Genomic DNA, 27,982 nt, shown 5'->3' on the forward strand with positions numbered 1-27,982 from the left:
GTCTATGTGTACGGAGTGGCAATTATAGCTACGTTAAGAAAATAAACACGTGTTTTGTGTGGGAGTGCTGAGATTTGTGAGTGATCAACATCCCCGGGTGATCAACATCCCGGTCAGCTAGCTTATGGTAAAGATGCACCCTGCCAAGTGCGGATTCCGCTTGACGCCAAGGTCTTCTCACGGCGTCGTAATCGTTCATCGCAACGGTGTTTCCTTGACAGTTTGCCGACGAAGTTCCAATTGGTCGGAGTACTCCACAGCCTTTAGGCGAGCAACGACGAGACTTCACGTGCTTTCTTGGCCGCCCCGAAGCCCTTGTTGCGCTCCATTGCCAAGTATAATTCTAGCTTCCGCCGAGAAGCCAATACCTGCCTGTGCCCACAATGACATAGTCCCAGAGATGTCTTGTTGGATAAACACACAACTCCATGTCTTGGTACGGCCGCCCCGTGCCTGATCTCGATGTACAGTTACATGCGCCAAACGCGCAGGATGGTGTGGAGAATCCATGGGGACTGTCACCCCAGAGTAAAACCTGACCCGCTCTTTATGGAGAGAAAAGTGGGTGTGAGCTGTGCCCCCGGGATCCTATATAACAAGACCCTCTTGGTTTGCAGGTGTATGATCGTGTGTCTCTCAACTCATCCACTTTGCGGTCGAGTATCTCCACTTGATCCAGGAGTTCCAACCTAGATTCGATATCTGGTTCTAGCCATCACCATGTCTGGTCGCAAACCCGACATTGAGGCTACAGAGCCTGCCTTCTCATCGTCAGGTAGCAGCAAGTCCGACCTTGGTACTACACATCACCACGAACATACCGGACCTGGTCAGCACCGACAAGCTTCCGTTGCCGCGAAGCTTCGAAATCCATTGGCAGGTCTTAGCGAGGAACAGGTCATAGCCGATGTAGACGCGTGGTGTGTTGAAAAGGGCCTGCAAGCGGACCAGGACGCGTTTCGCAAGGGCGCGCTCATCGCTCGTGTAGGGCAAAGAGACGATGGCTTCGAATATGTCGATCAACTATCGACAGAAGAGAAAGATTTATTACGGCATGAGATCAACCATCGATGGTCTCAGCCTAAAATGCTGTACTTCTTGGTTGTACTCTGTGCTGGCTCTGCCATCGTACAGGGTATGGACCAAACAGCCGTCAACGGCGCTCAGGTTCGTCGCTTTATTGCTTCCATGCCATAGTCTTATAATACTAACGATTGAACAGGAATTCTACTTTGAGGAATTCAGCATCGGAGAGGACCAAGTCTGGCTTCGAGGTCTGCTTAATGGAGCCCCGTATCTCTGCTCTTGTCTCATCGGTTGCTGGTCCAATGCGCCTCTTAATAAGTATTTCGGACGTCGTGGTACCATCTTCATCTCCTGTATCATTTCCTTCATTACCGGTATCTGGATGGCAGCTGCCGATAGCTGTGAGTAATGTTTTCCTAGCTACACCAGAACCCAAGATTGACCTTTGACCTAGGGCCAAATCTCCTCGTGGCGCGCTTCATGCTCGGTTTCGCGGTTGGCGCAAAGTCATCGACAACTCCCGTCTACGCAGCCGAATCTGCGCCCAAGACTATTCGTGGAGCCCTTACCATGATGTGGCAGATGTGGACGGCATTCGGAATCATGCTCGGTTTCATCGTTTCCGTTGCATTCCAGAATGTAACGATTATTGGCGGACCAACCTCTCCATGGAGGTGGATGTTGGCCTCCACCAGTATTCCTCCAATGATTGTCTGCGTCCAAGTATACTTTTGCCCAGAATCACCGCGCTGGTAAGTCACGAGCCTGTATTGAAACAGCTCGATTATGAGCTAACGACAGTCGAAGGTACATGGAGAAGGGCAAGTTCGATAAAGCTTTCCAGGCACTTTGCCGACTGCGTAAGCACAAGATACAGGCTGCACGCGATATGTACTACGCGTACAAGCTTCTCGAGATTGAAACCGCCGAGCGAGAAGGCAGGAATGCTTTCAAAGAATTCTTCACTGTCCGTCGCAATCGTCGCGCCGCACAGAGTGCTTTCTTTGTTATGTTCATGCAACAGTTCTGCGGAGTCAACGTACGTACTATGCGCTGTCAGATTCGAGTCTATCCATCCGTCGCTGACAGTATTGACAGGTCATCGCCTACTATAGTACCGCGATTTTCAAGGAAGCTGGCTTCACGACATCTGAGGCTTTGCTTACGTCGATGGGTACTGGCATAACGAATTTCCTTTTCGCGATTCCGGCAATCTATACGATTGATACCTTTGGACGAAGGAATCTACTACTCACCACATTTCCTCTTATGGGTCTTTGTCTTCTCTGGTGCGGATTATCCTTCTACCTACCTGAGAACCCCGATAACACACCAAGTCAGCAACGTCTTGGTTCGATCGCCGCTGCTATCTACACATTCATGGCTGTCTACTCGCCTGGCGAAGGTCCAGTGCCCTTCACATACTCGGCCGAAGCATTCCCGCTTCACCTACGCGATGTTGGAATGTCTTTCGCCACTGCAACATGTTGGGGATTCAACTTCATACTTTCCCTTACCTGGCCCGCCCTCAGCGCTGCCTTCACACCGACTGGTGCATTCTGTTGGTATGCAGCTTGGAACTTCTTTGGTTTCGTCTACGCCTACTTCTTCCTGCCAGAGACCAAGGCTCTTACTCTGGAAGAACTGGATACTGTTTTCGACGTGGGCAACCGCCAGTTCTCGGCCTACTACACTAAGAAGTTGCCATGGTACTTGAAGAAACACATTCTACGTCAGGATGTTGCGCCAATGGAGCCGCTTTTCGAATTCCATGAGACAGGCTCCCGTGCTGACTACGTAAATGAACCTATTGGTGGTGGCGGTGGAGTTGGTGCAGTGGAAGACAAGAACATTGTAGAGAAGGACGAGGTGACCAAGATGTGAACATCTTCTCGAGGCAAGCCTGTAAAGCCGGGATGCTACCCCCTTGAACATCTTCACGGCTTGATGTAATGGTGTGGTCTGTCGATGTAATTTGATGAGTAATTCTCTCCTCATACTTAGCAAGTTCGTTATACCCTGATCGTTCATGATATCAATCGAAGAATGGAACATCCTTCATTGTTCCCCTGTGCAAGCACCCTACTTCCGAGATTCTACCCAGAGTGTCAATTTGGCCATTCGAGGGCCAAAACGTTCAGGATTCGAGACTCAGTAGGCGTTAAGTAATTCAAAAATGACATGTTCTTTCACATACGACCATAGGACACTGAAAATTAGGCTTCCCGTCCGCTCAGCCATATACAAGCAGTGTACCGGCGGATTAGTAGTTAGGTGGGTGACCACTAGCGAATCCCCGCTGTTGTATGTTTTTGTTTTTGCCAGCGTGTAGAGCGTACAAATCGATACCTATGCGAGGGTCTGACAGGTGAGTGCTTAAACACAGCAAACACGTGTTGAGCCTTCACCCTTAACACATCAACATACTAGGTAAAGGTAAGCTGAATGAGAAAAGATTTATTGGTGACAATGCATGTACAACGTGAATCCGTGATAGAAAGAACTTCGAGAAGCGATTAAACTCATAGCCCTCCAGTTTCCGCAATCTTCTTCTCCTGCAAAACCCTTCTATCTTGTTTCTGCACCGCAACGGTCTTGTTGGTGTATTTCCTCTTATCCACCGACGGAATGAAGAACGCGGCCACCACACCCAGCAGCCCAAACGGCAGTGCTACCAGATACGACAAGTGTGCGCCTTCAAGATACGCTTGCTTATTTCCCAAGCTCGCGGCAGCACGAATAGCAGGGGTGATACCAGGAATAGTCGCGTACCCAGCCGCAGTGTTCGCCTTCGCAGCGACAATCAATCTAGTGACAACATCCGCCGAAAGATTAAACGGAGCGAGATTAGCACGAACGCGCTCAGGTAGAACATCCCCATACTTGTTATTCGTGACATTACCGAAGATGGCAGTGGCTACCGCGCCAGCGAGGAGACGGGAAGTTCCTGCTAGACCTGCAGCAGTGCCGATATCTTCTTGGTACACGATACCGAAGCCTACCAGAACCATGCCGTTGAGAAGATTGACAGAGGTACATGTCGAAATGATGACTGTCAGAACGATTGACTTGGCGGGATTGTCCATTGTGGAGGTGGACATAGCGCCTACACAGGCTGTTTGTAAAGCGACGGCGAACATGATGACCCAACGCTGATGACCGATAATCTTACTGAAAGCTACAATGATGCCGCCGATGATGGTTCCTAGAGGTAGGACCTCAGCGTACAGGCCTTTGGAGATTTCATCGCTAGCGTAGATGAGCTGGGAAAGGCGAGGCCAGAGCGTTGCGTTGGAGTAGTATTGCATTCCACCTATGGCCATGACGAGCATTGGAACAGTGAAGTGACGGAGGGCTCTGAAGAGACGTGGCGGAAACAAGGGCGCGGCTTGGGTATAGTAGGCTTCATAGAATCCCAATCCAATCAACGTCACCAGTCCGATGATGATGGGTGCGAGAACCGTCGCAGAAACCCACGGAGCCACGGATCCCCCCCAGCTCACCCCAACGATGAACAAGGTACAGCCAGCCAGGAACAGAAATAACCCCAACCAGTCAAACTCTCGCAAAAGCTGTCCAGCCGACTTTCCATGTTCAGCCCTCTTCTCTTTCCATGACGGCGGATGGTAGAAGAAGACGAGTAGGGCAAGATTGATGGTCTGGAAACCTATCATGACGTAGTAGCAGATGCGCCAATTACCCGTCTGCTTGATGATGACCCAGCTGACTAACGGCATGATTTGTGATATGATCGAAGCAGCGTCGAATAACCCGATGGTAACATGTCGATATTTGCTCGGTACAATCTCTTGCACCGCACCAAACGCCATCTCCAGGAATCCGGAGCCGCAGCCGAACAAAGCACCACCGGCGATCATTTGGTTGATGCTTTGTCCCGTTGCTGAAACAATGCTGCCAATGATGAGGATCACAGCTCCCGCAATGAAAAACCATCGTCGGCCGAATATATCGGAGAGTCGTCCACCGACGGTGACGAACATGGCGCCGCCGAGGTTCCATGATATCGTAATCCATGTATATCTGGGATCTGGACCAAGTTCGGCATTGATGTACGTAAGGATGGCTGGCGGGATGAGGAGAGTGAACAAATAGGCGTTGTAGCACATGGCCATTGATACAGCGGCCATCAATGTGCGAACTACACTGTGTTAGATATGGTGGGTGTAGAAGGCGTGTGTCAGTCAAGATACGCACAAGTCAAGCCCACATCTTCACCGGTGGTCTGTAAATGACGGACGATTTGCTCGTTGGCGTCATTGCTGGAGAAACGGTCGTCTTGATCAGATGTGTTCGTGCTGTCGTCGAGCGCTTCGATGTATGCCGCCGAGGACTCGTTCTCCCCTTTTGCGGCCATGGTGAAGCAAGGTGAAGGAAGATCTGGACGGGACTATTCGAAAATCTCCAACACTGAGCTTGAAGGATCAGCGGCATCCTAAATACCACCCTCACCATCCGTTACGTCCGTTGGTTGCTATGACCCGCTCGCTACCCCAGGATTAACCCCAAATCGCCCCACTCACGCATGGAGATAGCGACATGCCACTTATGCACCAGTAAGCGATTCACATTCGGGTATGCTTTGGTCCTTTACTACAGAATAAGCGAGAGCACCGTCATTGCCGGTCACGGTAAAGAACAGCATGCTGTGTGGCGTAATCTGGAAGATCTCATTGGTTAGCGCTTCTCCAGTCGGAAAAGGATAGCCAATGCCTGTTTCCAGTCCACTCGAGGATGGCTATCGTTGTCCTGCTGTGCAACCATCGAAAAGAGATCGCGCGGGGAATTTGATGGCTGCCGTTGTTGTAGTGTAACCGATGTCACCGCGCGGTTTTCCCAACATTTCATTTGTGGTGCGAGAGTTTCGCGGTTCATCAGCTTTGCGATGGAATGCTTGGAGCACTTCATCCGCCCTTGTAAAGTGAGTCGTGCATTAACCTGACTTGATAGTATACGAGAAACCCGAAAGAACGAATTCAATAGCGAGAAAAAAATCAATTTGTGTCATGACCGGATATCGCGAGTATTTCGAAACGCCTTCAAATGCTGCATTTATTAACGCCACCCAATGAAAGAGATGTCAGAGCTTATAGCGCCTCGAGTTCGAAGTCGTCCAGCTTGTCGCGGTACTTCATAATGTTGCGCTTGATCTTGGAGGAATCGACCCAGGTGACAAAATCTTCCATGTTCCTTGTGACAAGGTAGGCCGGGTCCGTGACGACATCCGTACCGACTCTGACATGCTGTGAATGTGTTAGTGACCAAGTTCCTGATTGAGAGCCGACTGTGATCTTACTCCTTGCTCGACGAGTGTGACAGCAGACTGTACATGATCTGCCATGCGTAGCCTAGTCATGACAACCGGTAACCTCCTCCGTGCAAATGCCGACACCGTAAGCTTGTGTTCAACGTCTGAGAGTTTTCCACGGCCGCCACCACCGGTACCGAGCAGACCCATGGAGAACAACTTCTCCAAGATCAAGTCCTCCTGCTTGTGACGGAAGGGGTCGGACGGATCGAGAGCGGCTACGCGATGGGCAAGTTGTCGCAGGGATCCGGCGAGCTGATTGTATTTTCGGTAATCGTCGCGTCCTTGGATTGCGTAGCGACGCATGACGGCTGCTTCCCGGTGATCATTGTCGCTTTTGTACGTGTTGAAGTCGACCTACAAAAACATGTCAGTATCATGGAACTAGTATCAAACATCTTTTCAGGCGTCTGATGCGCTCGACATGTCGCCATTGACAGTGAAGAGAATGGCGTATTCAGACGGCGATGCGCTACAGCAGCGGCGAGCAACAGGCGGTCCGTACCTTCTTCAAGAGCTTCTGCTCATGATGCTTTAGCTTTCGCACCATGTTGGCGTTGCGGGTATGGGGTTTCGGTACGTGATAGAGGTGGTGGTTGTTTCTTCGCGCATCTGTCGCGAGACGATGAAGCCAAAGAATTATTTGACAGGGGTCCGCGGGCACTAGCGGCTAGCGCTATGACTGCCCCTCCAATGACGGCGGGGTGCATCCAAATTTCCTGTGACTGTTCGAGTCCAACACTCTTACACTCATTCCTCTACTCACCTGTCCAGCCATGCCGACTGTTCACCTACTCGACTACGTCGCGGGCAACGTCCGCTCTCTCGTCAATGCCATCGAGAAGGTTGGCTACACCGTCGAATGGGTCAAGACGCCCGCCGACGTCCCCTCCGCCGAGGTACTACAACCTTGCCACGAAGAAACGCGCATCAATTGACAAATGCTGATACAGCATCGCCCGTAGAAACTTATCATTCCTGGCGTCGGCCATTTCGGACACTGTCTCTCCCAGCTGGAGAAAGCTGGCTACGCCGACCCGATTCGCGAACACATCAAGTCAGGGAAACCGTTCATGGGAATATGTGTGGGCATACAGGCCTTGTTTGAGAGCTCAGAGGAAGATCCCCAGGTCAAAGGTCTAGGTGTTATTCCTGGGCGACTACGCAAGTTCAAAGACACAGACAAGAGCGTACCCCACATCGGATGGAACAGCGCAAACACATCGCGCACCGGCGGAGTCACGGATGACTCATTATACGGACTGCGACCGACTTCCAAGTACTACTATGTCCACACATACGCTGTGCCATACGAGGAGGGCAAGTTGGAGAAGGAAGGCTGGACCGTCGCAACCGCACGATACGGTGACGAGGAATTCGTTGGTGCAGTAGCCAAGGGGAACGTCTTCGCCACGCAGTTTCACCCTGAGAAAAGTGGTGCTGCCGGCCTACGCGTACTGAAGGCCTTCTTAGAAGGAAATATGTGGCAGAAACTCCCAGAGAAGCCATCGGCGGCTGAGACGAAAGAAGGACTGACACGACGCGTCATCGCGTGTCTTGACGTACGGACAAACGACCAGGGCGATCTCGTAGTGACAAAAGGTGACCAATACGACGTCCGCGAGAAGGAGGGAGCCGGGAATGCAGTGCGCAACCTGGGTAAACCTGTCGAAATGGCCAAGAAATACTACGAACAAGGCGCCGACGAAGTCACCTTCCTGAACATCACATCCTTCCGTAACTGCCCCGTAGCCGACACACCTATGCTCGAAATCCTGCGCCGAACCAGTGAGACAGTCTTCGTTCCCCTGACAATAGGCGGAGGCATACGCGATACAGTAGACACAGACGGAACCAAGATCTCCGCCTTGGACATTGCAACCATGTACTTCAAGTCTGGCGCCGACAAAGTAAGCATAGGCTCTGATGCCGTGACCGCAGCCGAGGAATACTACGCGCGAGGTAGCAAGCTAGCAGGTACCACTGCCATAGAAGCCATCTCCTCTGCATACGGCAACCAAGCTGTCGTCATCAGCGTAGATCCAAAACGCGTATACGTCTCCTCACCAGACGCCACACCCCACCACACTATCAAGACCTCGACTCCTGGACCCAATGGCGAGGAGTACTGCTGGTACCAATGCACCATCAAGGGCGGGCGCGAGGGCCGCGACTTTGACGTCCGACAACTCGTCACTGCAGTAGAAGCCATGGGCGCTGGAGAGATTCTGCTAAACTGCATAGACAAAGATGGAAGTAACAGTGGATTTGACACTGAGCTCATCAACGATGTCAAGAACGCGATCAAGATTCCTGTCATCGCAAGCAGTGGCGCGGGACACCCAGGCCATTTCGAAGACGTCTTTGCAAAGACAAAGACTGATGCTGCGTTGGGCGCTGGAATGGTGAGTACACTGGAAAAAAAAAACACACACAGCATAGGTGTACCCAAGATACTGACGACTTTTCTAGTTCCACCGAGGCGAATACACAGTCAAGCAAGTCAAGGACCACCTCCAAGAAAAGGGACAAGTCGTGCGGCCGTTTGAGGATGACATCTAAACGCTTCCGACGACTGGGTCGTACTTGTCTAGTATTTCGTAAACATGTATATATACAGAAGTAGAGTTTCTCCGCCAGACATAGCATGGACCAGTGGACATGCAAGTACTCATCGTACTGCCGTATCGACACATGAACATGACTTCCTACATGTAGATCCCAAAACCACGCTCCTCGTATTGTAAGTGGTCGTGCCGTATACACCAAATGATATTCGTACAGGTTTCTCTGCGAAGATCTAAAGCGTTGAAATCACTTTTGTGGCCTCATTCCCGATGTGTTGTTTTTGCGTCAAAGATTCGCTCATTTCCTCCTCTTCATGACCTTGGTGCACATTTCGATGAGACCAGTTTTCGCCTCGCTCTCGGGGAAGAAGGATATAGCGTCGATGGCCTTGTCGACGTAGTCTTGTGCTAGAGCGCGGGTTTGTTCTAACCCTGTGCTTTGGGAAACGATTTCGCGAGCCTGTGGTCACGTAAATGTCAGCCTGAACCCACTCTCTCTCCCCAAATCTTAATTACGACTCTGTTTACTCACCCGTTGAACATCGCCCTGCTGCGAGAACTTCCTTCCAACCAATTTGCCCAAACTCTGGTCATCCTTCCATGCAAACAACAACGGCGCCGTCGCAAGTCCGAGTTCCAAATCTGCACCAGCCGGCTTACCCAACTCAGCCTCACTAACAGTGTAATCCAGCATATCGTCCACAAGTTGGAACGCCAGACCAAGGTTCTTGCCGTACAGATACGCCGCCTCGACGACCTCTGGGGACGAACCTCCCAGAATAGCGGCAGCGCGACAACTTTTAGAAATGAGCGACGCAGACTTAAGGTATGTTTTTTGCAGGTAGTAAGTGACTGTGTCTTCGGTCCACGAAGGATTCTTCTCATCCCGCGCCGTGTTCTTGAGCTGCATGAATTCGCCCTCGACCAGATTTGCAATGACGGTAGCCAAAAGTTCCGTGACCTCTGGATCGCGGAGTCGGGCCAGCGCAACGGACGCTCTTCCGAGCAAGAAGTCGCCTGCTAGAACGGCCATTTTGTTGCCAAACTCAATGTTGGCCGAGGGCGCGGAGCGGCGGGAGACGGAGTGGTCGATGACATCGTCGTGGAGGAGACTGGCTGTGTGGATGAGTTCGGTGATTTCTGCTAAGCGGCGTTGGGACGGGAGGATGTCGCTGTCTTCAGCGGTATACGCCGAGTCGTGTCGTATACTGCTAATGGGACTCTGATCTGGATTCTCGTCTGCCAGGATCCGGGGGTTGGTTATCGAAATATCGGCGCTCTGGGCCCCGATGCCCATGCCTCCTCTTGAACCCCGCGGCGTAAGTGCCGTGGCCCTGCTCATAAGCAATACCAACATGGGCCGTACATATTTCCCCTCACTCTGTGTGTAGTACTTGGCGACTGTGTCGAGGGTCGGGTGGCCCGAGCCGAGTAATTGTCGAATATTTCCAGTGAGAAACTTCATTTCGCGGGCAACGGTTTGGAAAGGGTCCATCTTGATGGGCGCATCTGGTGGCGGCGAAGACATGACATTTTGCGCTACGTTGACGGCGGCAGCCCACGAGGACTGGTTCCGCCGCCGTGAAGGGTGGTGGAGCGTCGGTGTCGTCGCATTATGGGTGTGTATTGAGCGGTTGGGACATGTGGAGCGGCGCGATAGAGAGAAGGAAGTTTGCTGTCGCGCGACAGAGGTCGCAAGCCGGGGTGTTCGGCTCGTCATCGAAGGGTCTAGCTCAAAATTGTCTCGGCAAAAAGAAAGAGAGGGTGCAATTGAGGGGCTGTATCAGCGTCTTTGGGGCGTGCAAAGAGGGTGGTGGTGGACATTCGCCCGCAGCTATCGGCTAGATTTGACCAAGTCAAAATATCCATGACGTTCGGAGCGCTAGCTTCCCTGGGTTCCGCATATCCCTGTCGCGTCTGCTCACCCGCGTGCCTGGTGACAAGGTGACAGCGTTTCTTACAACACACGATAATCCAAAATGGTCCTGCTTACTATGACTCCCGGCATCGTCCGGGCAGTCGCAAAAGCCAAACACCTATCCGCCGACGGATACGCAAAACTCCAGCACGCCGACTCGCCTGCGCTGGCAGAACCCAAAGTTGGGAATCCCATCTCCCACAGCCAGTTGATCGACCTATCCAAGCTGCTCAAGAGCCATGTCTCCAAGGATACTCAAGACACAGAGGACGACCAAGAAACCACACCCCTAACCCTCGCCGCCCTCCTCGCCAACACAACAGTCTACATCCCGCCCCCTCCTCCCAAACCTACCCAGACACCCGAATACCTCGCCCTGATGGCCCGTCTCCGCGCTGAGCAAGAAGCCCTCTCTTATGAGCGCATGCTGCATCCCCCACCAACACGCGAGTCCTTCTCCCAGCGTTCCCCTCGTGCCCCAGAGCCCTTTTCACTTGGGGCAACGCAAACCACCAGTGAAGAAGACGACCTCTCCTATGAAGAAGTGCACCGCCAGATCATTTTGATCATAAATATCCTTATTTCGATAGTCTGTGTTGCGGTCTTCATCTGGGTTGCAGCGCGACACTGGAGTGTGGGAAGTAGATTGGGACTGAGCATGGGAGGGTCGTTGGGCATTGCAGTTGCAGAAGTGGCTGTCTACAGTGGTTACGTGAGAAAGGTGCGCGAGGCAAAGAGGGTGGAGAAGAAGAAGCCCGAGATCAAGGAGATTGTCAAAACTTGGGTCTTGGGCGACGAAGACGGAAAAGAGGGTGACACAACGGCATGGAAGGAGAAAGACGGGGATGGGATTAGGTTCAGGAAGGGTAAACATCGCTGAAGATGGATCAGATTACGCCAGTCATGCTTGGAAAAATACCCATCATTACTGCTCCCAGACAACGCCCACAATGCAGTTGTGTCCACTTACGCCAACGCATAAATCACAAAGCTAGAAACGACTATCGAGTCTTACTTCTTGTCCTTTCGTCTTCCGGCTACACCCCCAGCAAATCGCCCCAGGTTACTTAGACTGGACCTGGGCTTATGCCCCTGCGCTGGACCTGGCGGCACAGGCGCGGGAGGTGGCCTCATGGCGCCCGCCGGACTACCAGGCCTTAGTCCTGCAGGTTTGGGTGGTATAGGTGGCGTAGGGGCAGTCGGTCCCATCTTCTCCTGCACCTCTTCCTCTTCACCCATGCTGGCCATCCGCTGACTACGCCTGGCTTTTTCCTGCGTTTGCTTGAATCTCTCCAGCAACTCTGTCCACTTCACGCTGCCACCCGCTTCCGGTCCACCCAGACCATCTCTGGGTTTCAACCGGCCTGGGCGTTCGAATGTCGAAGCACTGGGTCCCCCAGACGACGGAATACCGCTGCTACTACTGCTGTTCGAGCCAACTTCTGAGCTTTTTTGCCGCAAGTGGTTTAAAGTAGGAGAGGAGGAGGAAGGGTGAACATACGTCGAGCTGCTGCGTTGCGGCGCAATGTGCAGGTAGCCGATGGCCGAGACGCTGTTGAGGCGGTTCTTAAGCGCTGCAAAAGCCGATGATTGAGGCAGTAGCATGAGCAGACCGTACATGCACTTGTAGAGATGCGGGTACCGTTCCGGCTCGAGGAGTTGCATTCGAAGGTCTAGGCCAGTACTGTTAGCGGGAATACTTGGGTTTGAAGAGTCGAAGATCTTACATGTGAAGACGGGAGATTCTAAGAGCTGAACGAGCTTGTCGATTTGTATGAGCATGTTGACTGTCATCTCAAGATCCGCACTGGTAGGGTTAGCAGGCTGTCCTATATAATTTCACAGGGCCAAACATACAAAACCTGGAGCAAGTGGTATGCTTGCTCATAAGCTTGGGCAAGAAGACACAGTGAGAAGGTGGCCACAGCATTGTTGCACCACGCTTTAAACAAAATGACGAAGAAAGATTGTCCGTCCTTATTGTCTAGATTCCTGAGTCGTCTTCGTAAATCGGCGAGCTCTGGTGCAGTGATCAGATTGTTGTTGAGATTCTGGACCATGATGCTAGCAAATTCGACATCCTCATCTTTCGCAAGACAATCAGCCATGGTGCGATATATGCGCTCTGCGCTCAGTGTTATGCAGAGCTGCCTGATGATGAGATTGCCACGGGTCTCAAGAAGTCGGCGGTCCGTACAGAACAGCTTCAGGAGATTGACCATGAAGGAAGTAAAGTACGTATCGTCGCTGTGCAGGGATATTTGTGACAGAAGTAGCAGGTCACGCGTGACCACAGCATCCGAAGGATCAGAAAGGGTCTTGAGCAGCGCAGGAAAGGTACCGTCGTCCACTGTCAGTATCTGCAGATTGTCAGCAATGACTTTGTTACCGAAAAGCCTGTACTTACTCTGCCAGGTGCCATCCTGTGCAGCATTATCAGCCATGCTATGGCCGCAACGCGAGTGGCCTCGTGTTCATTTAGAAACTGCAGGGTCAGAGCACTAACAGCAGCTTGGTAGTCCAGCTCTGGTATTGGACGCGGCGATGTGCCTCTTTCTTCTGCTGGTGTGGGGGAGCGTGTGCCCTTGCCATCGGGCGATTCAGCCTTGTTGGCTTGATCTCGAATGACTGCCTTGAGCAATCGGCCAGATAGATTAGAATCTCGCCGCTGTGTTCCAGTGAGCTCTTTGCCTAGCTCAGATAGGGAAGGAGGTAGCTGGATTTGTCCACCTGCAGCACCGTCGCGGGGGCGGTTGTCATCAGACAATGACAGGATATAGTCCATCAACGAAGCGTTAACCTTGACTGCAGCCTTGCGAACGGTGTCGACTTCATGTGACATTCGTGGCAGGACGTGGGACAAGAGACTTGGGACAAACGGCATGATGTCTTCTGGGCATATGTCGAAGAAGTTGTCAATCCAGCGGAGTGCTGTCAGCAGTATCTCAGTCTGCTCTTCTTCCGTGTCTGGTGGGGGAACCAAAAAGTCAACCAGGATCTCAAGAATCTTGGGATGGTCGACGTGCACGTCCTGGCCAGGTATCCAGTTTCCGTCTCCGTTGACAGACCTTCCACTGTCGCCGGAGACAGAAGCACTCTCTCCACTTGCATCGCCCTTCTCGTCGATGGAATTGTCGAGCTCGAGGGGCGTGCTGTCTGTCGCTTCGCTTCCACTATGGATGCTACCCGTAGAGTGCCTGCGTTCTAGTTTCTCGTTGCCCCCTTTGCTGTCGGCTATACCCTTCTTGATGCGTGCAATCTTCTTGATCTCAGCAAGAAATCGGTCTAGCGCCTGCTGCGTCATGGTGTATACATCCTGGTTGCTGTCGCTCAGAAACTTGAAGAGGCCGCCGAGGAAGCGTGGGAGGTGGGCGATGAGCTCGAGATCGGGTATGGAGTCGAGCAGGGTGATCCATGCCACGAGGAAAGAGCGCGTGAAGGGGTTCAGGACGTTGATGCGCTCTTCGAGGAGGGGCAGGAAGCGTTCGAGGTTGAAGGCGAACGGGTGGGGTTCGTCTTCGGGGTCGTCCTGATCGGGTGTGTCGTGTAGCACAGAGACGTAGCTGGCGGCTGACTCTGAGACGATGTCTTTGATCAGGCGATCCAATAGTTCTGCCCCGTTCTTGACAGAGAGCTCTGAATCTGCAGCCATCTGGACGGTCCGGGCCGTGTTAGCCTGGTCTCACGAGGGGAGTTTGTGCGGTAGCCATGTCCTCACCTTGCAGAGCGCGTCAAAGACGTGGTTGAAGTAGACGAGTATCTCGCCCTTGGCCACCTTTGCGATGTTGTACATGCTCTCGCATGCATAGTACCTGACACGCGCATCTTGGTCGCCGAAGCAGGCCAGGACGGGGGGCACGATCTCCTCGAGATAGCGGGCGACTTCTGGGCCCAGGGCTATCGAGGCAGCCGCGAGTCCGATGAGACCGCCGTTGCGGGCGTGGGGCTGGTGAACCGCATAGGCGTACTCGTGGCAGAGCTGGTGCACGATGCGGGCTATCCTGTCGTGGTCCTGGGCGGCGAGAGCGTCCCGGATGAGGCCCTCGAGTTCGAGCGCGCCGCTCTTGCGCTTGTCGTAGAGCTTGTCATTGAGGGCTTTGGTGATGTTGACGTCCATGGTGGGGGACAACTCTACATGTGGGGGACAAATCTACATGGTGCAGCAGGCAGCTTGTCGCATCTTGCGCTCTATGCTTTGCTGCGGGGTCAGGGTCGGGGTCGGGGTCGGTGGTCGCGTATGTTGGTGTTTGCTCGCTCACGATACAGCCAGCAGCAGCCGAGCGAACCATGCATGCGAGCCGGGCCCGCACGTCATCGTACACCTACACAAGCGCCCCCATCCCTGCCCACTAGAACCCGCCGATAGACGAGACATGTCCCAAAACAAACTCCCCACGCCCATCTCAACATGTCTCGACGACGCACAACTGCCCTTCCTCACGACCACAGCTGTCATGACGATTGGCAGCTCCCCTTGCCGCTAGGCGCTTAGTCTGTCCAAGTCACTCGCTCGCTCTGGCCAACGCCCTTGCCCGTCGCCGCCTCACCTCACTCGCAGTTCACCTGCACCTGTCAGGTGCCACAAGCTGGTCCATGGACAGGTTTAAGAATAAGTTTCTGAAGCCTCACCGTCGCTCCCAGCGAGAGGAAGACATGGAAAAACTAAAGGAACCAAAAGTCTCGCCCATCGCGACTGGCGGCTTCAAGCACTGGGCTGTGGCTTTGTAAGTCCTGCATGTCTCTGCCCTGAGTGGCGAGTGCTTACGGCAGCAGTATCGTCTGCAACTTCAATGTCGATATCGGGTAGGTAATTGCTAGTGTCATGTCTATGAGAAATGTATTGAGTTTGGTAGCCCAGAAATCGAGATACTGTACCCACCAGATGTGCCCTTTACGACGGCCGACTTGAGTGCTATATGCTTCAACAGGTACCTGAATCAGCCAGTCCTGTGTCGTGCCAATCTAAGACGCGTCTAGCTTCCCTGAGCAACAGAACACAGAGACAGCCGAGGATCTCTCTTACGACTTCGCCATTACCAACAATTCGCCTGACATCAAACTAAGTTCGCCGAATGCCCCTCATGGCAGCGCTGACACCTTTTACGGCTCGTGTATCTTCCGCCAAGAGTTCGATGATACCATGAAGAGAAGCTTCAACCAGAGAACTCTTGTTCTGATCTCACACCACAACTTCACTTCCTTCCATCATCGCATCTTGCAAAAGATGACAGAGTCGGGACATCTCAGCGATCCGACAACTATAGAATCTGCACACTCGCAGATGAACACATGGGAGCCTCCAGCTCTGGGACGTCACCATCTCCCATTCATGGGCACCACACTGACTTTGGACATTGCACCACATCGTGCCTTCCCCCTGCAAGGACTCCCAGGGCCCACGCCACTAATCTCAGATATACCCTTGTCCATCTACGCCTATGAACCTATCGGCTCCTGGGACAACATCATGCACTATATGCCCTGCATCACCGACCTTTACGTACTGTACGAGAAGCTGATACTCTGCGAAAGCGTCATCGTCATCGCAAAGTCACCACAACTGGCGAGCGAAGCCGTCTCGTCGCTGGTCGATCTCATTTGCCCCGTGCCATACGCAGGTGTGGTCAAACCCTACATGACCATGCAAGCCAACTTCAAAAGCATCGGCATCGACGGTGGAACCCCAACCTCATTTGTCATCGGCATCACCAACCCTTTCCTGTTGAAACGCATCGTCGCAGCAGCAGAAGCCAGCCACAAAGCCCGGCCACACATCCTCTATCTCCAGAACTTTGACGGCCCAGTTCCAACACGTCGCCATCACTCGCTCCACCACAAATCAAGTCGCAACGCACTTCTAGACCTCCCCGGCGGCGGTATTGAAGTCCACACTCCCTCTAAACGCTTCCTCAAATCAGACCCGACTGTCGTATCGCAGATCGAAACTCTGCTCAAACTCGGCGATCAAACCCGCGAACTCGGTCCTATCATCCGTCGCCATTTCGCAGACCTTACCGCACAGTTCATATCGCCCATCAACCGATACCTCGCAACGTCTAACATAGTGACGCCAGGCGGCAACAACAGATATGCCAGCTTCCATGTACCAGATCTCATGAGCAGCGTAAGCAAACACGGTACGAGTGTCAAGTTTCGCGGCTCTGGGCCTATTCAACGCCATCGCGCCAGGGATGGACTGTACGAGACTTTTTGCAAGAGTCCGAACTTTTACTCTTGGCTGGAGATGAAGATCAGTCTGGAGAACGAGGCGAGTGCAGGCTTGTTAAATGCGCCTGTTGCGACGAGTGCTGCTGTTAGTTGAGTTGAGCTGGGTTATGGAGATGTTTTGGATTTGGTTGTTCTGCATGAAGACAGCGAATGGGAATAAGCAGTAACGTGTAATTTGCAATGAGATACCACCATCACCAGGACATAGAGAGTGTGCTAGCGCAAATCGGGTCTATAATATGAGTTATACTTTTCAAGATTGAGATTACACTCAGAAATTGATCAGCTCATGTCAATCGATAGAGGATGATACTTTCCACTTTCTGACTAATAATATCCCTGGGTTGAGGTAACCCCCGAGAAGGAACGTTGGAGGGGTACTTTCACTCCAAACAAACTTTAGTCCACATACACCTACAAACGCCTGTCTAATGCAGTATTTGTGTAACACAGATGATGCAACAAATATGTAGCCATCTCACAACAATAATTTAAGATGCTGTCGGCGCCTGGCTACCGAATCGCAAGCGGTTGTACGTTAATGGCTATTGGCGGGTGGCTGTGCATATTCCGGTCAGCACCTCGACAGCAACTGGGAACCTTTCGTCCAATGCCCACTGCCGTGCCTCAACTGTGCCGCGGGGGTCGCTGTGTTGGCCAATCTGGTAGGTAGGCAGTGCAGTGCCTTTTCTCTGTATAATGATGCCCAACTCCACATACTGCTATTTTTCCTTCCAACAGTTCAACGTCGCAATCAAAAGAAAACCGAAAGTCGACATCATCAGGAATTTCTCAAGATGGGTCAAGGTACTGGAAATTACAACTATACACCTTTGAGAAAAGGTATACGACGCATATACAAAAACGATGGATCGTTCCCTCCGAAAGATGCACCTGCCGATGCTCTTTTCCTCACCGGTTCAATTGCGAACTATCACATGGTGACGACCGGCGATATTCGAATCCTCAAACTTCTTCCCGGCTCATTCGGTGATCCTCTACGTTGCCGATCGCGTATTAAGAGAATCGAAAGCAATCCAAAGTACGACGCACTTTCGTATATGTGGGGAGACTCATCACTTACGGGAAGCATGTTTCTCGACAATAAACCATTTCCCGTGACTAGATCGCTCGAGAACGCTCTGAGACATGTGCGCCTGCGGGGCAGTGCACGCTATCTTTGGGCAGACGCCGTATGCATCAACCAACGGGATGATGAGGAGAAAGGGAACCAGATTCATCTGATGAAAGAGGTCTACTCTCGAGCCAGTACTGTGAGAGTTTGGATTGATGTAGAACTCTCTCTTGAGGATCCCGTTGTTCAAAAGCTCTTCACTCTTCGACTACAAGACAACGACGATCAGCTGGGCGATGATCCCGAGTACTGGAAAGTCCTTCTCCCGCTTCTTCAGAATGATTATTGGGATAGGCTCTGGATACAACAGGAGCTTGTCTTCGCACCAGAATTGGTATTTTACTGCCGTGGGGTGACCATCCCCGGAAACTGTTTAATGGCACTTCAACTTCAGGTTTTCCGCAAGTTGACTGGTGGTAAGGGCCCATTTGATAATGATGATCCATGGGGCCTGTTTAGACCGCTAGAGTCGACGATCAAGGCCCCTTCGCGGAATTTAGCTTGTTGGCGGGCGATGACGAAGAGCAAGGTGCCGGTCGATCCACTTACTCTCAAGCCGGATTTTACTCTTCTGATACCAAAGGTTAAATGGAAGCTTGATCCTAGGAAAATGAGTTCACACCTGAGCACCAACCCAATCTATCTGTTGGGTATGCTACGGCAGTCACAGGCCCTAAAGTTAACGGATCCAAGAGACCGGGTGAGAGCCGTTCTAAACCTAGTCATCGACTACGATGACGATGGTGCCGAGGCGGATTACAGCCAAACTGTTGCCGAACTGTATCATCGAGTCGCTTGGCTACTGCCATTCGAATGCAATAGCCTCCTATTCTTAGCCATGGCCAAAACTTCCATTAACTCGAACGATGATATCCAGGACTTGCCTTCGTGGGCCCCGAATTGGAGCTCTCCAGGAAACGCGGAATACTTCTTGAGCGCCTTCCATGCTGCGGGAGACTTACCCATGTACAGTACGCCTTTCCAAGCCGACATGGAAGATGGTATTCTACACGCTAGGGGCTTCAAGTATGCTACGGTCGATCGAACGCTCTCAACTACCGATAACTCCTCAACCCCCTTCTCAGTATTGTCAAGCCTATTCATTACAGTTGTAAAGTCCCCAATGTGTCACTATGGCGATATCAAAAAGCTTGCATCCACTCTTACTGGTCCAGCTATGGCTGAGCTTCGCATAGCCCGCGACTATTTTAGCGAAAGCGAAGCTATTCTCTACACAGGCATCTTGCTTGATTACTCTTTCGTCACTCCTGGAATTCGCATTGCCGACCTGTTTCCATATGCGACGAAAGTATACAAGCATTCGCAGAGGGAGTTGAGATTTGTACTTCTGGCTCTGCGAAAGTTCCGTCATCTTCGTCCCTCATGTCTTCGCTGGCTCGACCTTGAAAAGGAATCCGCTGCAGTTGGGAGGATGGTGGACCAAACCGAGCGCTTCGGACATTTCATTCAGTTGGTGCATAAGACTTTATTCTCAGGACGTTTAGCATCGATATCTCCTATCGTTACTCCTAAAAGCGCGCCTTCCATCACTCTTGCTATTACGGAAGGAAAGGCCTTGATAAGACCTGGTGACGAGATATGGATATTGTTCGGCTGTCCAACACCTATGGTACTTCGACGAGCTATGCCATACTTTCTTGTCGCCTCCCCCACCTACATCTTCGACATCATGAATGGAGAAGCGATGGATGGGGTGGAAACTCCCGACGACAAATCTGGGGGCTGGCTTACCATGTGGAAAAGAGGAATGATGATTCCCTCTCCTAAAACGTCATACGTTTCAGGAAAATGCAAGTGGAATGTGGAAGTGATTCGCCTAGGATGAATGCTTGTTAGCAAAGACATCACAATGCGAAGTGAAAAAACTGGCGGTTGGTGAGGCAATTCCCAGTGTAAGAAAGGAACTCATGGGATGCACTAAATAGATGAGCTTTTCGAAATTTGTCCGTCAAATCTCCCATGGTTGTGTTGTTTGCCATTTTGGCCGTCTGCGCTCCAAAATTGTGATCGTTGTATGAATGGTGATACGTTCGTTGTGCATCAGCTGTGCCGTTGTGGTCGCTACGTTGGCCAATATAGTAGGCAGGCAGTGCAGCGCTTCGCATTATTGTTGTTTTAGCTATCTCTTGTACTTTGTACTCTTAATAAGTTCCGGATTTTTCCTACACAAATGCATCTTTGAAGACTAAAGATAGAGTAGCTTTCAAGACCTAAAAACTAATTTCCTTCTAGAAATCAGTTTGTTCGCCACGGTCACGATAATCTCACGTTTAGTATCCTTGTCCTTACCCTCCCCTTCTCTTGGTGCTGTCTCGAAAGTATTCCAAACCTCAATATACTTATTATCGCTGTCCCTGGTGGTATAGATTGCATGAAACGCTTCCGCCATGCGATCACGCGTTTTCATAGCTTGGAAATCTTCCAACGTAACGCCCTTGCCTTGCTGATTCGTCGCATTGCGATGATAGACCGAGAACTGTACGCAATATAGTACCAAAGCAGCCAAACCTGCCGCCAAGGCTGTCGCGACGCTCGAGCCGCTGACTAGGCTGCACTTCTCAAATGGCACATTGCCAGGCCGGTCTTTGATGACCCGGTCGCCAGGGAAGATGAAGTCGACATGAGAGGCCCGAGTCCAGCGCCAGGCGGTGCCCCATGCTGTCGCGGCACCGATCTTGAAGCGTGTTGGGTTGGCGGCTGGATGGCTCCCATTGGCGTCGGTAGCCTGGTCGTTGGCAGAACAGAAGAGAAGGATGTTCTTCTTAGCCGCTTCGTCCAGAGAAAGTTCGAGCTTTCTGATGTCGGCTTCGTTGTCAACCGTCTTCTCGATTGTCCACGACATAGAGATGATGTCTACACCTCGGTCGATAGCTGCGCGCACGGCCTTTGAGACGGGGATTAGTTAATCAGTGCAATGGAATATGCTCACGGGCGTTGAACGTACCTTTTCGGCGCTCTTAGCCGTGATTTGCCGTTTCCCTTGCTCTTTGGCACTGTACTCATCGAGCCGAAGAACGTAAAGCTGGACCATGGGACAAACCCTGCAGATCAGGCTTGCCATGACGGTGCCATGAAAGCCACTAGTTGCCCAGTATGGCGCGTTAAGATTGTTTTGGTTGCGGAAGCTGCGGCCTCCAATCACTTTGTCGACTACTGATTGTTCGTTGATGTCTAACCCGTCGTCGATAAGAGCTACCACGATTGGCCTCGGCTCAACCCCATTCAAGCGCGAAGTATCCAGATCGACGTTCTGAATGAAGGTTGCGAACTCATCCATGCACGTTAGCCACTTATGTTGATCCTTTTGTTGCTCTTGTGCGGCCGTTAGTCCCTCCCCGAGTTCCGTCTTCTTCAAAGGAGATGCATCTCGCTGGACTTTGATTGTTGGTGGGAGTGGTTCTTGGTTCTTGGAATCGTTGAATTGCTTGCTTTCGATGCTTTCGATGAGCAGGCTTCTGTTGTACTTCAGTCTTGCGCAAAATGCATCCAAGTTTCGTTTCTCTCTCGCTCGTGTCTCCAAACCCTGCATCCTAGTCAGTGTTTGAACCTTTCTAGACTCGGAACATGCGCACCTGAGTCGCATACAGCACGACTGTGTCAAGCTTTCTTAGTTGGTTGAGGCCCTCTGACTCACTCCAGCTGCGCAGGACAGCATTGTTTCCACCCCAGTAGAGGTTGACTTGACTGACATTCGGGGCAGCTTTTGCTATGACCTCGGAGCTGAGATCCGTTCTCTGCCAATCCCAAACCTTGAGCACCTCAATTCCCTGGAGAGCTTTTTCAATGGTCTCATCACTGTGAGCCGGCTGTTCGCTATCGTCGATATATAGATTGAAGATTCGCTTTACGCCCTTGTTACGAAGCCACTCAAAAATAACCGTGTAGTCATCTCGACCTTTGCCTGTATCCTTGGCAGTAGACCTTGAGAGAAATTTGGAAACCGCAGCTGGAGGTTTGTCTATGCGGATGTTGGGAAGCAACACGTATTTGAGAGTATCTTCGAAGTTGACGTAACTCATCTTCTGCAGCCTCTGCAATGAAATGTTGGGAGGCCCATCGGCCAATGACCAGTACAACTCCTTTTCTGTCGCGCCTTTAGTCTCACTCAATGCTCTCTGCTGTTGATCGACTTACCTTGAACTGGCCCGTAAAGAAATGAAACAATACTTTCGTGATCTTCTTGGGTTCCCATGTAATACAGCTTCAAGAAGTCTCGAATTGCATTTGCCGTCGTCTCTGTGACCACTTCTCTATGTTTCGATGTCTTGTTAGTACCCGAGGCCGGTGCCTTGGACACGGCAGGCGACATCGCCACAGATAATTTCCCACCTGGCTTAGATTCATCCACATGGGCAGTTCTTGCAGCGGTCGTATCGAGCCGTGAAGGCTGGCGCTGAATCCCTTTCATTAGAAGATCCTGCTGCTCAGCCGCTGAATCCTTGTGTCTGCTCTGTGGCTGTTCCTTGGAGCGATTGAGCTGATGCGTTGGGACTGGACGGACCTGATCTGGGGCTTTTGGCACCTGTTGCCCTCCTGGTACACTTTTAGAACTTTCCTTTGCGTTTCGGCTGCTGGTTACTGTCTTGTCGCTCGATCTGTTACCGCTGCGCTCTTCTCTTGTGTCTTTAGCCCCAGCTTCAGCCTTCTTCGCTGCTTGTCTCGTCTTCTCGTGGTATCGATACACTGATAGCCGACACGGCTCGATGTCGGCGCCTACATTGACGTTCAGAGCAGCGTCGCAAGCCTTCACTAGTGCGCGCACGACGTCCATTTGCGATTCTGTGCAGCGCTCCCACTCGACGGCAATGTGAAGCGGGGTTCTGAATTCGTTATTCTGGGCTTCCAGCGTCTTGGTATTGCGTACTCGTTTGATGAGCTTGAGGGCAATTCTGCGCGCATATTTGTGCTTGCTGAGCATGGCTTTGTGAAGGCAGTTGTTATTCTTTGAGTCCACAAGCGCCAGAACGACATCGATATCCCCCTTGGCATTATAGGCATCGCACATATACTCCACAAGTTTAGTGATGCCGCCTATGATGGCCGCCTGCAGCGGCGTGGTGCCAGCACTGTCCGTTTCTTTCATGAGGTGACAATGCTGCTTGATCACATGTTCCACAAGCGGCTTCAGCGCACTCGCGCTGTCCTTTCCTGCCTCTACAATCATGTGCAGAAGATTCCTCGGATTATGGTCGTTTGTCCTTTGGTCAAGGTAGTTGTATTCGTCCTGGTTGCTGGTGATGGTTTTGGTGTTCAGCTTGCCCTCCCTGAAGCCGGCGATGATGTGCTCGAATTGGACTTTGATGTCTTGTTCGTGCTCTTCTTCATCCTCACTTCCCGACTCACTGGAGTCCCCCTCCTTGTCGGTCTCGCTTTCGGCAGCCTTATCAGTATCATGTCCATTCGCTATTTCCATTTCATCAGGTTCTTGTAGGCGTGTGCTTTCCATGACGGGCAGGATACAGTCTGGTATGAACGAAGTTTTGTTGTCCTACCGGAAAGCAGATGGGCTGGGAAATCAGCGCATGCACACATTCGATGGCGCACTGCAGAGCTTGGCCCGATGCAGGCAGCAGGCAAAACGGCTGCCATAATTGTGTTCACGCTTTAGCGGCGGGGCAATCCTTGAAATGGGGGATGATTGGTGTGGTAGGGCTCGTGACTAAGAAATGGCCCCCACACAGCACAGCTTCCTTTCTAAGTATAGTTATATTATAATTCATGGGTGCGCCTGAGAAACGACATGTATTCCTTCCCGAGGCAGCCTTGGTTTCCATAAGCATCTTGACGCGACCATGGCAGAAGTTTCCAACAACGACCTCGTGCAAATAGAAGAGGAGTACGAGGATGACGACGACGACGACGACGTTTTTGATATTATGCTGAATCCTGGCGGCGACGAAGGCAGCTCATTTCGCACCAGAAACGATCCGTCAGCGCCTTACCAACGTACCAATGTTACCGAGCGTAAAGGGGCACTGGACATCCGCTGCACCTGTCTGGACGTGATTCACGGCCTCGTGAGCCCCGATGCCAACGAATTTGCGACAATTATAGTTCTCAACTTCAGGTTCGACAGCCGCAAGACAGCAAGGCGCATTTTGGCAGTGAACATCACCCTCCAGTTTGCACCTGAGCAACCCGGTGGCCCCGAGCCCGAAGTGTTTCGGATCGCACCCTACGATAGTATGGTTATGGTTCAGACGACACAGACGGAAGAGAAGACAACCATGGCGGGCGTCAGTTTGGGGGCACCTCCGCTTGTTGGTATAGAGTTGGGGGCGGAATTGGGCTGGGAATGCAGCGTCAACAGAGAAACTACTGATGCGACAAAAGTGATTGGTTCAATTGATCTTTTAGGAAAGACTTATGGGAACGCGGACAGCGCATCGTGGTCACTTATTGAGAATAGTACCACCAAGACTGGGGTACCATCAACGATGCGTACGGCAATCTTGTTGAAAAGGCAGGACGAGGAGCGGTTTCGCTGCAATTTCAAGATAGAAGCCAAGGTTGATCCTAAAAGTTCTATGGAGAAGAGCTTTCAAAGGCTGTTTGGGGTACGACCGAAAGATGATCCTCTGCTCTTTGATCCACAGCTGCCTCCTACCAACAAATTGCAGACGTACGATGTCACCGCACTTGAATCTGTGGACCTGGACAGTATCTCGGGCGTGACTTTCCAAACCGTGTTTGACTCTGCAGTAAAGCATATCTAGAATAGATTCACGCGCAGATCCAATGTAAATACTAGATATGACTTTACCAAAGTTTGAAGGTTGCAAAAATATGTTGACTGTATCAAATGAATCTTTCTCGATCCTGTACATACATGAGTAGCATTGTTTGGGTTTCCTACTTCTAGGATGATCACGCACAACTGGGTTGTAGTTTGGATTATGATTTGGGTTATGAGCATATCTGACATAATCCTTACCTTTTTTCTCATCCTTGATAGCACTGGGATAGCTACATACAACACTTGCAGCCGCGGCGGTTCCCATGTACCACTTGTGTGATTTAGCGGTAGCTGTGGAGATCCGGACATGAACATGCAAGCTTCATGCAATCGAAAGCAGGCCAGAGATCCCAAATCGGTGTATGGAGCATATGTCGTACTGAAAGTGGGGATGTTGCCAGCAGCCACAGCTTGGGGCGTCAGCAGTAACCAGATTGAGATGTGCCGGCAGGTGCAGACTTCTTTGTATCACCCACTAGATGATAACTCCATGCCCTCTCTACGCGTTCAAAGTGGGGGTGGATGCTAAATTACATATTAATCGCTTACGCGACCACTTTCTCGCACGATTTCGAATCCAAGGTCGTTGCCTACACTGTACATACTCGCAGCGCAATCCTAAGGGTACGAACAGGTATTTCAGCTGTCGGCCGAATTTGAAGGACCTGGGGGTGCTGTGGGTTCAGCTAGATTCTGCATAGGCATCACATGCTGTCGGGTTTCAGCCCCAAATGTCACATGACTAGCCTTGGCAGGCTAAGCCTACGAATGGCGTGCCCCGGTCATCTCATGTATGTCAGCATATAGCATAGATAGCAATACACACGATACACCTACCGAAACGCTCACACCCAACGAGTTTCCGCCCCCAACGGCCCCCGCCTAGGTATGACTAGATATAGACAGGGTTCCACTGGTGTGAATGCGGCTGTGCTGCACGCTGCACGCATGACTGCTACCATGTGATGAAAGTTGAGCTTGAAGGCGCATAGCACATCAGCCCCTCGCTTCGCGCTTTGCTGTTGCGATTTCCAGAACGATCACGCCTGTTGGACCGACTCCCATTCTGCGCGCGGGATTCGGATCGGGGAGAAAATGTCAAGTATCGCATCAGACAATGATGACCATTCTTCGGCAACGTCATCATCATCGACAAGCGACGAGCACGACACGTCTCCTGCTGAAGATGCTGACCTCGCGCCAGGCACCGATGCCAACGGGTTGCGGAGCAGCGTTGCAGATGTGATTGATCCGGTTGTCGCAGAGGAGGAAGGAAGCAGCGGCGACTATGGGCTTCAGGGCAAGGATAATCATATGTTTGCGAACGAATTCGAGTAGGTCAATCTGGCGAGGCTTGTGCATCATGGGCGCATATCCATGTTCTGACCATGCAGCGTTGTCACCATCCACGGTCTTCACGGCCACCGTGAGACAACTTGGCAAGCGCGGGATGAATCGAAACGAGAGACAGTCCGTGGACTGAAGGAATTCGAGTTCAATCTGGGCTTCCGCTTGATGAATTATGGTTACAATGCTTTCAAGACGCTCTCGAAAGAGGGCATCACTAAGGAGGCATCAAAGTTACTGCGTACGGTTGCAGAGGCAAGGAATGCAAAAGACAAGGTATATACCTCTTGTGTGAGGGGGAGGAGGAGAGATGCAGGCGCGCACTTATTGATGATCTCCTTGTAGGATTTGTTCCGCCCGATCGTCTTCGTTTGCCATGATATCGGAGGCACGATCGTCAAACAAGTAACAAATGCCCTTCACATGGAAAGTGTCAGCCAAATGACTGCTTCTAGGCTTTGTATCAATCCGTCATGGATCCAGGATATGCCGACATCGCCGAGTCCACTAAATCGATTGTATTCAACCCCTTGAAGTCAGTCAATCTTATGGTACTTGGCTAACGAACCGCGACTTAGATATTCATCGGCTATCCACACAGATGGCATAGCGTCTTCGATATGGAAGAGAAGATTGCACGGCTTTTCTTCTCGGGTTCAAAATTACCCAAGGGAAATTCGCTGCTTCAGATCAAAAGCCTCGCAAGGGCCGTCATCGATTGCAATCTGGCTTTCGTGGAGTCCAAGATTCTTCTAAAGACGGAGATCATCAGTGTCCGATCTACCCTCACAGACCTAAATGAATGCGTAAGATGCAGTACACGCGGAATGGCTGAATAATGTTGAGTTAACCCTTTGCATTTTCCAGATTTTCAATGAATTCGACGCGACGCTCGCCCCTAAAAAAGTATCTGTATACGAATTTCCTCAGCCCCATGCGGATTTGGCCTGCGCGGAGCAGATTTCGAAGTTAAAATTGACGTTCCAAGAATTCAAAGATCAGCTCAAGCTAGGTAGGGTGAATCAAAGCTGCCGAGGGGGAAGATCATAGCAATAATTGAACTAACATTAATTAGATCAGGGAGTGGTGAAATTAGCAGAGGAATCATCATATATGAACGCACTCGTGGCACAGGCGCCTCCGGTCCGACCAGTCTTATTCAACCGGTATCAGAGAAACCCTCTGGCTAACAACCAACAATACATCAACTGGCGGGAGAGCACTGATTCCAACGTTTTGGTTATCCATGGGCAAAACCCGAAGCCATGGCTTTCTGGATTCGTCTTCGAAGATATGGTGAAGGGTTCCTCGATTGATGGAATTTGGAGCTACTTCTCATTTGATGGGGGCGATGACCGCTATAAGGATACATGGGCATTCCTTTCAACCATGGCCGCACAGTGGGTAAGGACAGAAGAGGTTCTCAAATCCGACTTTGACTTTGGAATTCAACTATCTCGCTTTCTAGCACAGCGCACTCTTACTGAGGACGACTTGCTTGTGTTATTGAGCAGGATTCGATACTTCTACAGTCAGGGAGAAATGGTGTTTGTTGTTACACGGGGTTAGGCTATACTTCTCTAGGCTCGGTCCGTACTAAGGCGAGGTAGACTAAAGCGGTAGTCCGTGAGGTATCGTATGGAATGATCAGGTGGAAAAGAGTTATCGTTGTAACCAA

General features: G+C 51.4%; 12 protein-coding genes across 12 annotated transcripts; 7 read left to right on the forward strand and 5 right to left on the reverse strand.

Annotated features, from left to right (window-relative positions):
- Positions 1-720: 720 nt before the first annotated feature.
- On the forward strand, positions 721-2,910 carry J4E82_011325 (uncharacterized protein; the record flags this gene model as incomplete). The annotated part of the gene is made up of 5 exons (XM_051737533.1): positions 721-1,167; positions 1,223-1,427; positions 1,481-1,778; positions 1,834-2,065; positions 2,125-2,910. 5 exons carry the CDS (start codon positions 721-723, stop codon positions 2,908-2,910), a joined length of 1,968 nt encoding a protein of 655 aa, XP_051582697.1.
- Positions 2,911-3,548: 638 nt separating this feature from the next.
- On the reverse strand, positions 3,549-5,401 carry J4E82_011326 (uncharacterized protein; the record flags this gene model as incomplete). The annotated part of the gene is made up of 2 exons (XM_051737534.1): positions 3,549-5,185; positions 5,242-5,401. 2 exons carry the CDS (start codon positions 5,399-5,401, stop codon positions 3,549-3,551), a joined length of 1,797 nt encoding a protein of 598 aa, XP_051582698.1.
- Positions 5,402-6,131: 730 nt separating this feature from the next.
- On the reverse strand, positions 6,132-6,902 carry IMP3 (Small subunit (SSU) processome component; the record flags this gene model as incomplete). Its single annotated transcript, XM_051737535.1, has 3 exons — positions 6,132-6,287; positions 6,341-6,709; positions 6,858-6,902. The coding sequence occupies 3 exons, from the start codon at positions 6,900-6,902 to the stop codon at positions 6,132-6,134; spliced, it is 570 nt and encodes a 189-aa protein (XP_051582699.1).
- A 226-nt stretch (positions 6,903-7,128) lies between these two features.
- On the forward strand, positions 7,129-8,914 carry J4E82_011328 (uncharacterized protein; the record flags this gene model as incomplete). The annotated part of the gene is made up of 3 exons (XM_051737536.1): positions 7,129-7,251; positions 7,318-8,757; positions 8,825-8,914. The coding sequence occupies 3 exons, from the start codon at positions 7,129-7,131 to the stop codon at positions 8,912-8,914; spliced, it is 1,653 nt and encodes a 550-aa protein (XP_051582700.1).
- A 303-nt stretch (positions 8,915-9,217) lies between these two features.
- Positions 9,218-10,639, reverse strand: J4E82_011329 (uncharacterized protein; the record flags this gene model as incomplete). Its single annotated transcript, XM_051737537.1, has 2 exons — positions 9,218-9,379; positions 9,452-10,639. The coding sequence occupies 2 exons, from the start codon at positions 10,637-10,639 to the stop codon at positions 9,218-9,220; spliced, it is 1,350 nt and encodes a 449-aa protein (XP_051582701.1).
- Positions 10,640-10,898: 259 nt separating this feature from the next.
- Positions 10,899-11,717, forward strand: J4E82_011330 (uncharacterized protein; the record flags this gene model as incomplete). The annotated part of the gene is made up of 1 exon (XM_051737538.1): positions 10,899-11,717. The coding sequence occupies one exon, from the start codon at positions 10,899-10,901 to the stop codon at positions 11,715-11,717; it is 819 nt and encodes a 272-aa protein (XP_051582702.1).
- Positions 11,718-11,848: 131 nt separating this feature from the next.
- On the reverse strand, positions 11,849-14,954 carry J4E82_011331 (uncharacterized protein; the record flags this gene model as incomplete). The annotated part of the gene is made up of 4 exons (XM_051737539.1): positions 11,849-12,644; positions 12,695-13,197; positions 13,245-14,489; positions 14,556-14,954. The coding sequence occupies 4 exons, from the start codon at positions 14,952-14,954 to the stop codon at positions 11,849-11,851; spliced, it is 2,943 nt and encodes a 980-aa protein (XP_051582703.1).
- Positions 14,955-15,430: 476 nt separating this feature from the next.
- On the forward strand, positions 15,431-17,159 carry J4E82_011332 (uncharacterized protein; the record flags this gene model as incomplete). Its single annotated transcript, XM_051737540.1, has 4 exons — positions 15,431-15,561; positions 15,611-15,640; positions 15,691-15,765; positions 15,815-17,159. The coding sequence occupies 4 exons, from the start codon at positions 15,431-15,433 to the stop codon at positions 17,157-17,159; spliced, it is 1,581 nt and encodes a 526-aa protein (XP_051582704.1).
- A 703-nt stretch (positions 17,160-17,862) lies between these two features.
- J4E82_011333 (uncharacterized protein) lies at positions 17,863-20,046 on the forward strand (the record flags this gene model as incomplete). Its single annotated transcript, XM_051737541.1, has 1 exon — positions 17,863-20,046. The coding sequence occupies one exon, from the start codon at positions 17,863-17,865 to the stop codon at positions 20,044-20,046; it is 2,184 nt and encodes a 727-aa protein (XP_051582705.1).
- A 378-nt stretch (positions 20,047-20,424) lies between these two features.
- J4E82_011334 (uncharacterized protein) lies at positions 20,425-23,667 on the reverse strand (the record flags this gene model as incomplete). Its single annotated transcript, XM_051737542.1, has 4 exons — positions 20,425-21,105; positions 21,166-21,744; positions 21,794-22,305; positions 22,356-23,667. The coding sequence occupies 4 exons, from the start codon at positions 23,665-23,667 to the stop codon at positions 20,425-20,427; spliced, it is 3,084 nt and encodes a 1,027-aa protein (XP_051582706.1).
- A 346-nt stretch (positions 23,668-24,013) lies between these two features.
- J4E82_011335 (uncharacterized protein) lies at positions 24,014-24,937 on the forward strand (the record flags this gene model as incomplete). The annotated part of the gene is made up of 1 exon (XM_051737543.1): positions 24,014-24,937. One exon carries the CDS (start codon positions 24,014-24,016, stop codon positions 24,935-24,937), a length of 924 nt encoding a protein of 307 aa, XP_051582707.1.
- Positions 24,938-26,052: 1,115 nt separating this feature from the next.
- J4E82_011336 (uncharacterized protein) lies at positions 26,053-26,709 on the forward strand (the record flags this gene model as incomplete). Its single annotated transcript, XM_051737544.1, has 3 exons — positions 26,053-26,291; positions 26,352-26,580; positions 26,650-26,709. Coding segments are annotated over 3 exons (528 nt in total), but the record flags the coding sequence as incomplete, so codon positions are not given.
- Positions 26,710-27,982: the final 1,273 nt, after the last annotated feature.

This window comes from Alternaria postmessia (genome assembly GCF_024291825.1).
Source record: "Alternaria postmessia strain BMP 2775 chromosome Unknown scaffold_186, whole genome shotgun sequence".
Lineage (NCBI taxonomy): Eukaryota > Fungi > Ascomycota > Dothideomycetes > Pleosporales > Pleosporaceae > Alternaria > Alternaria postmessia.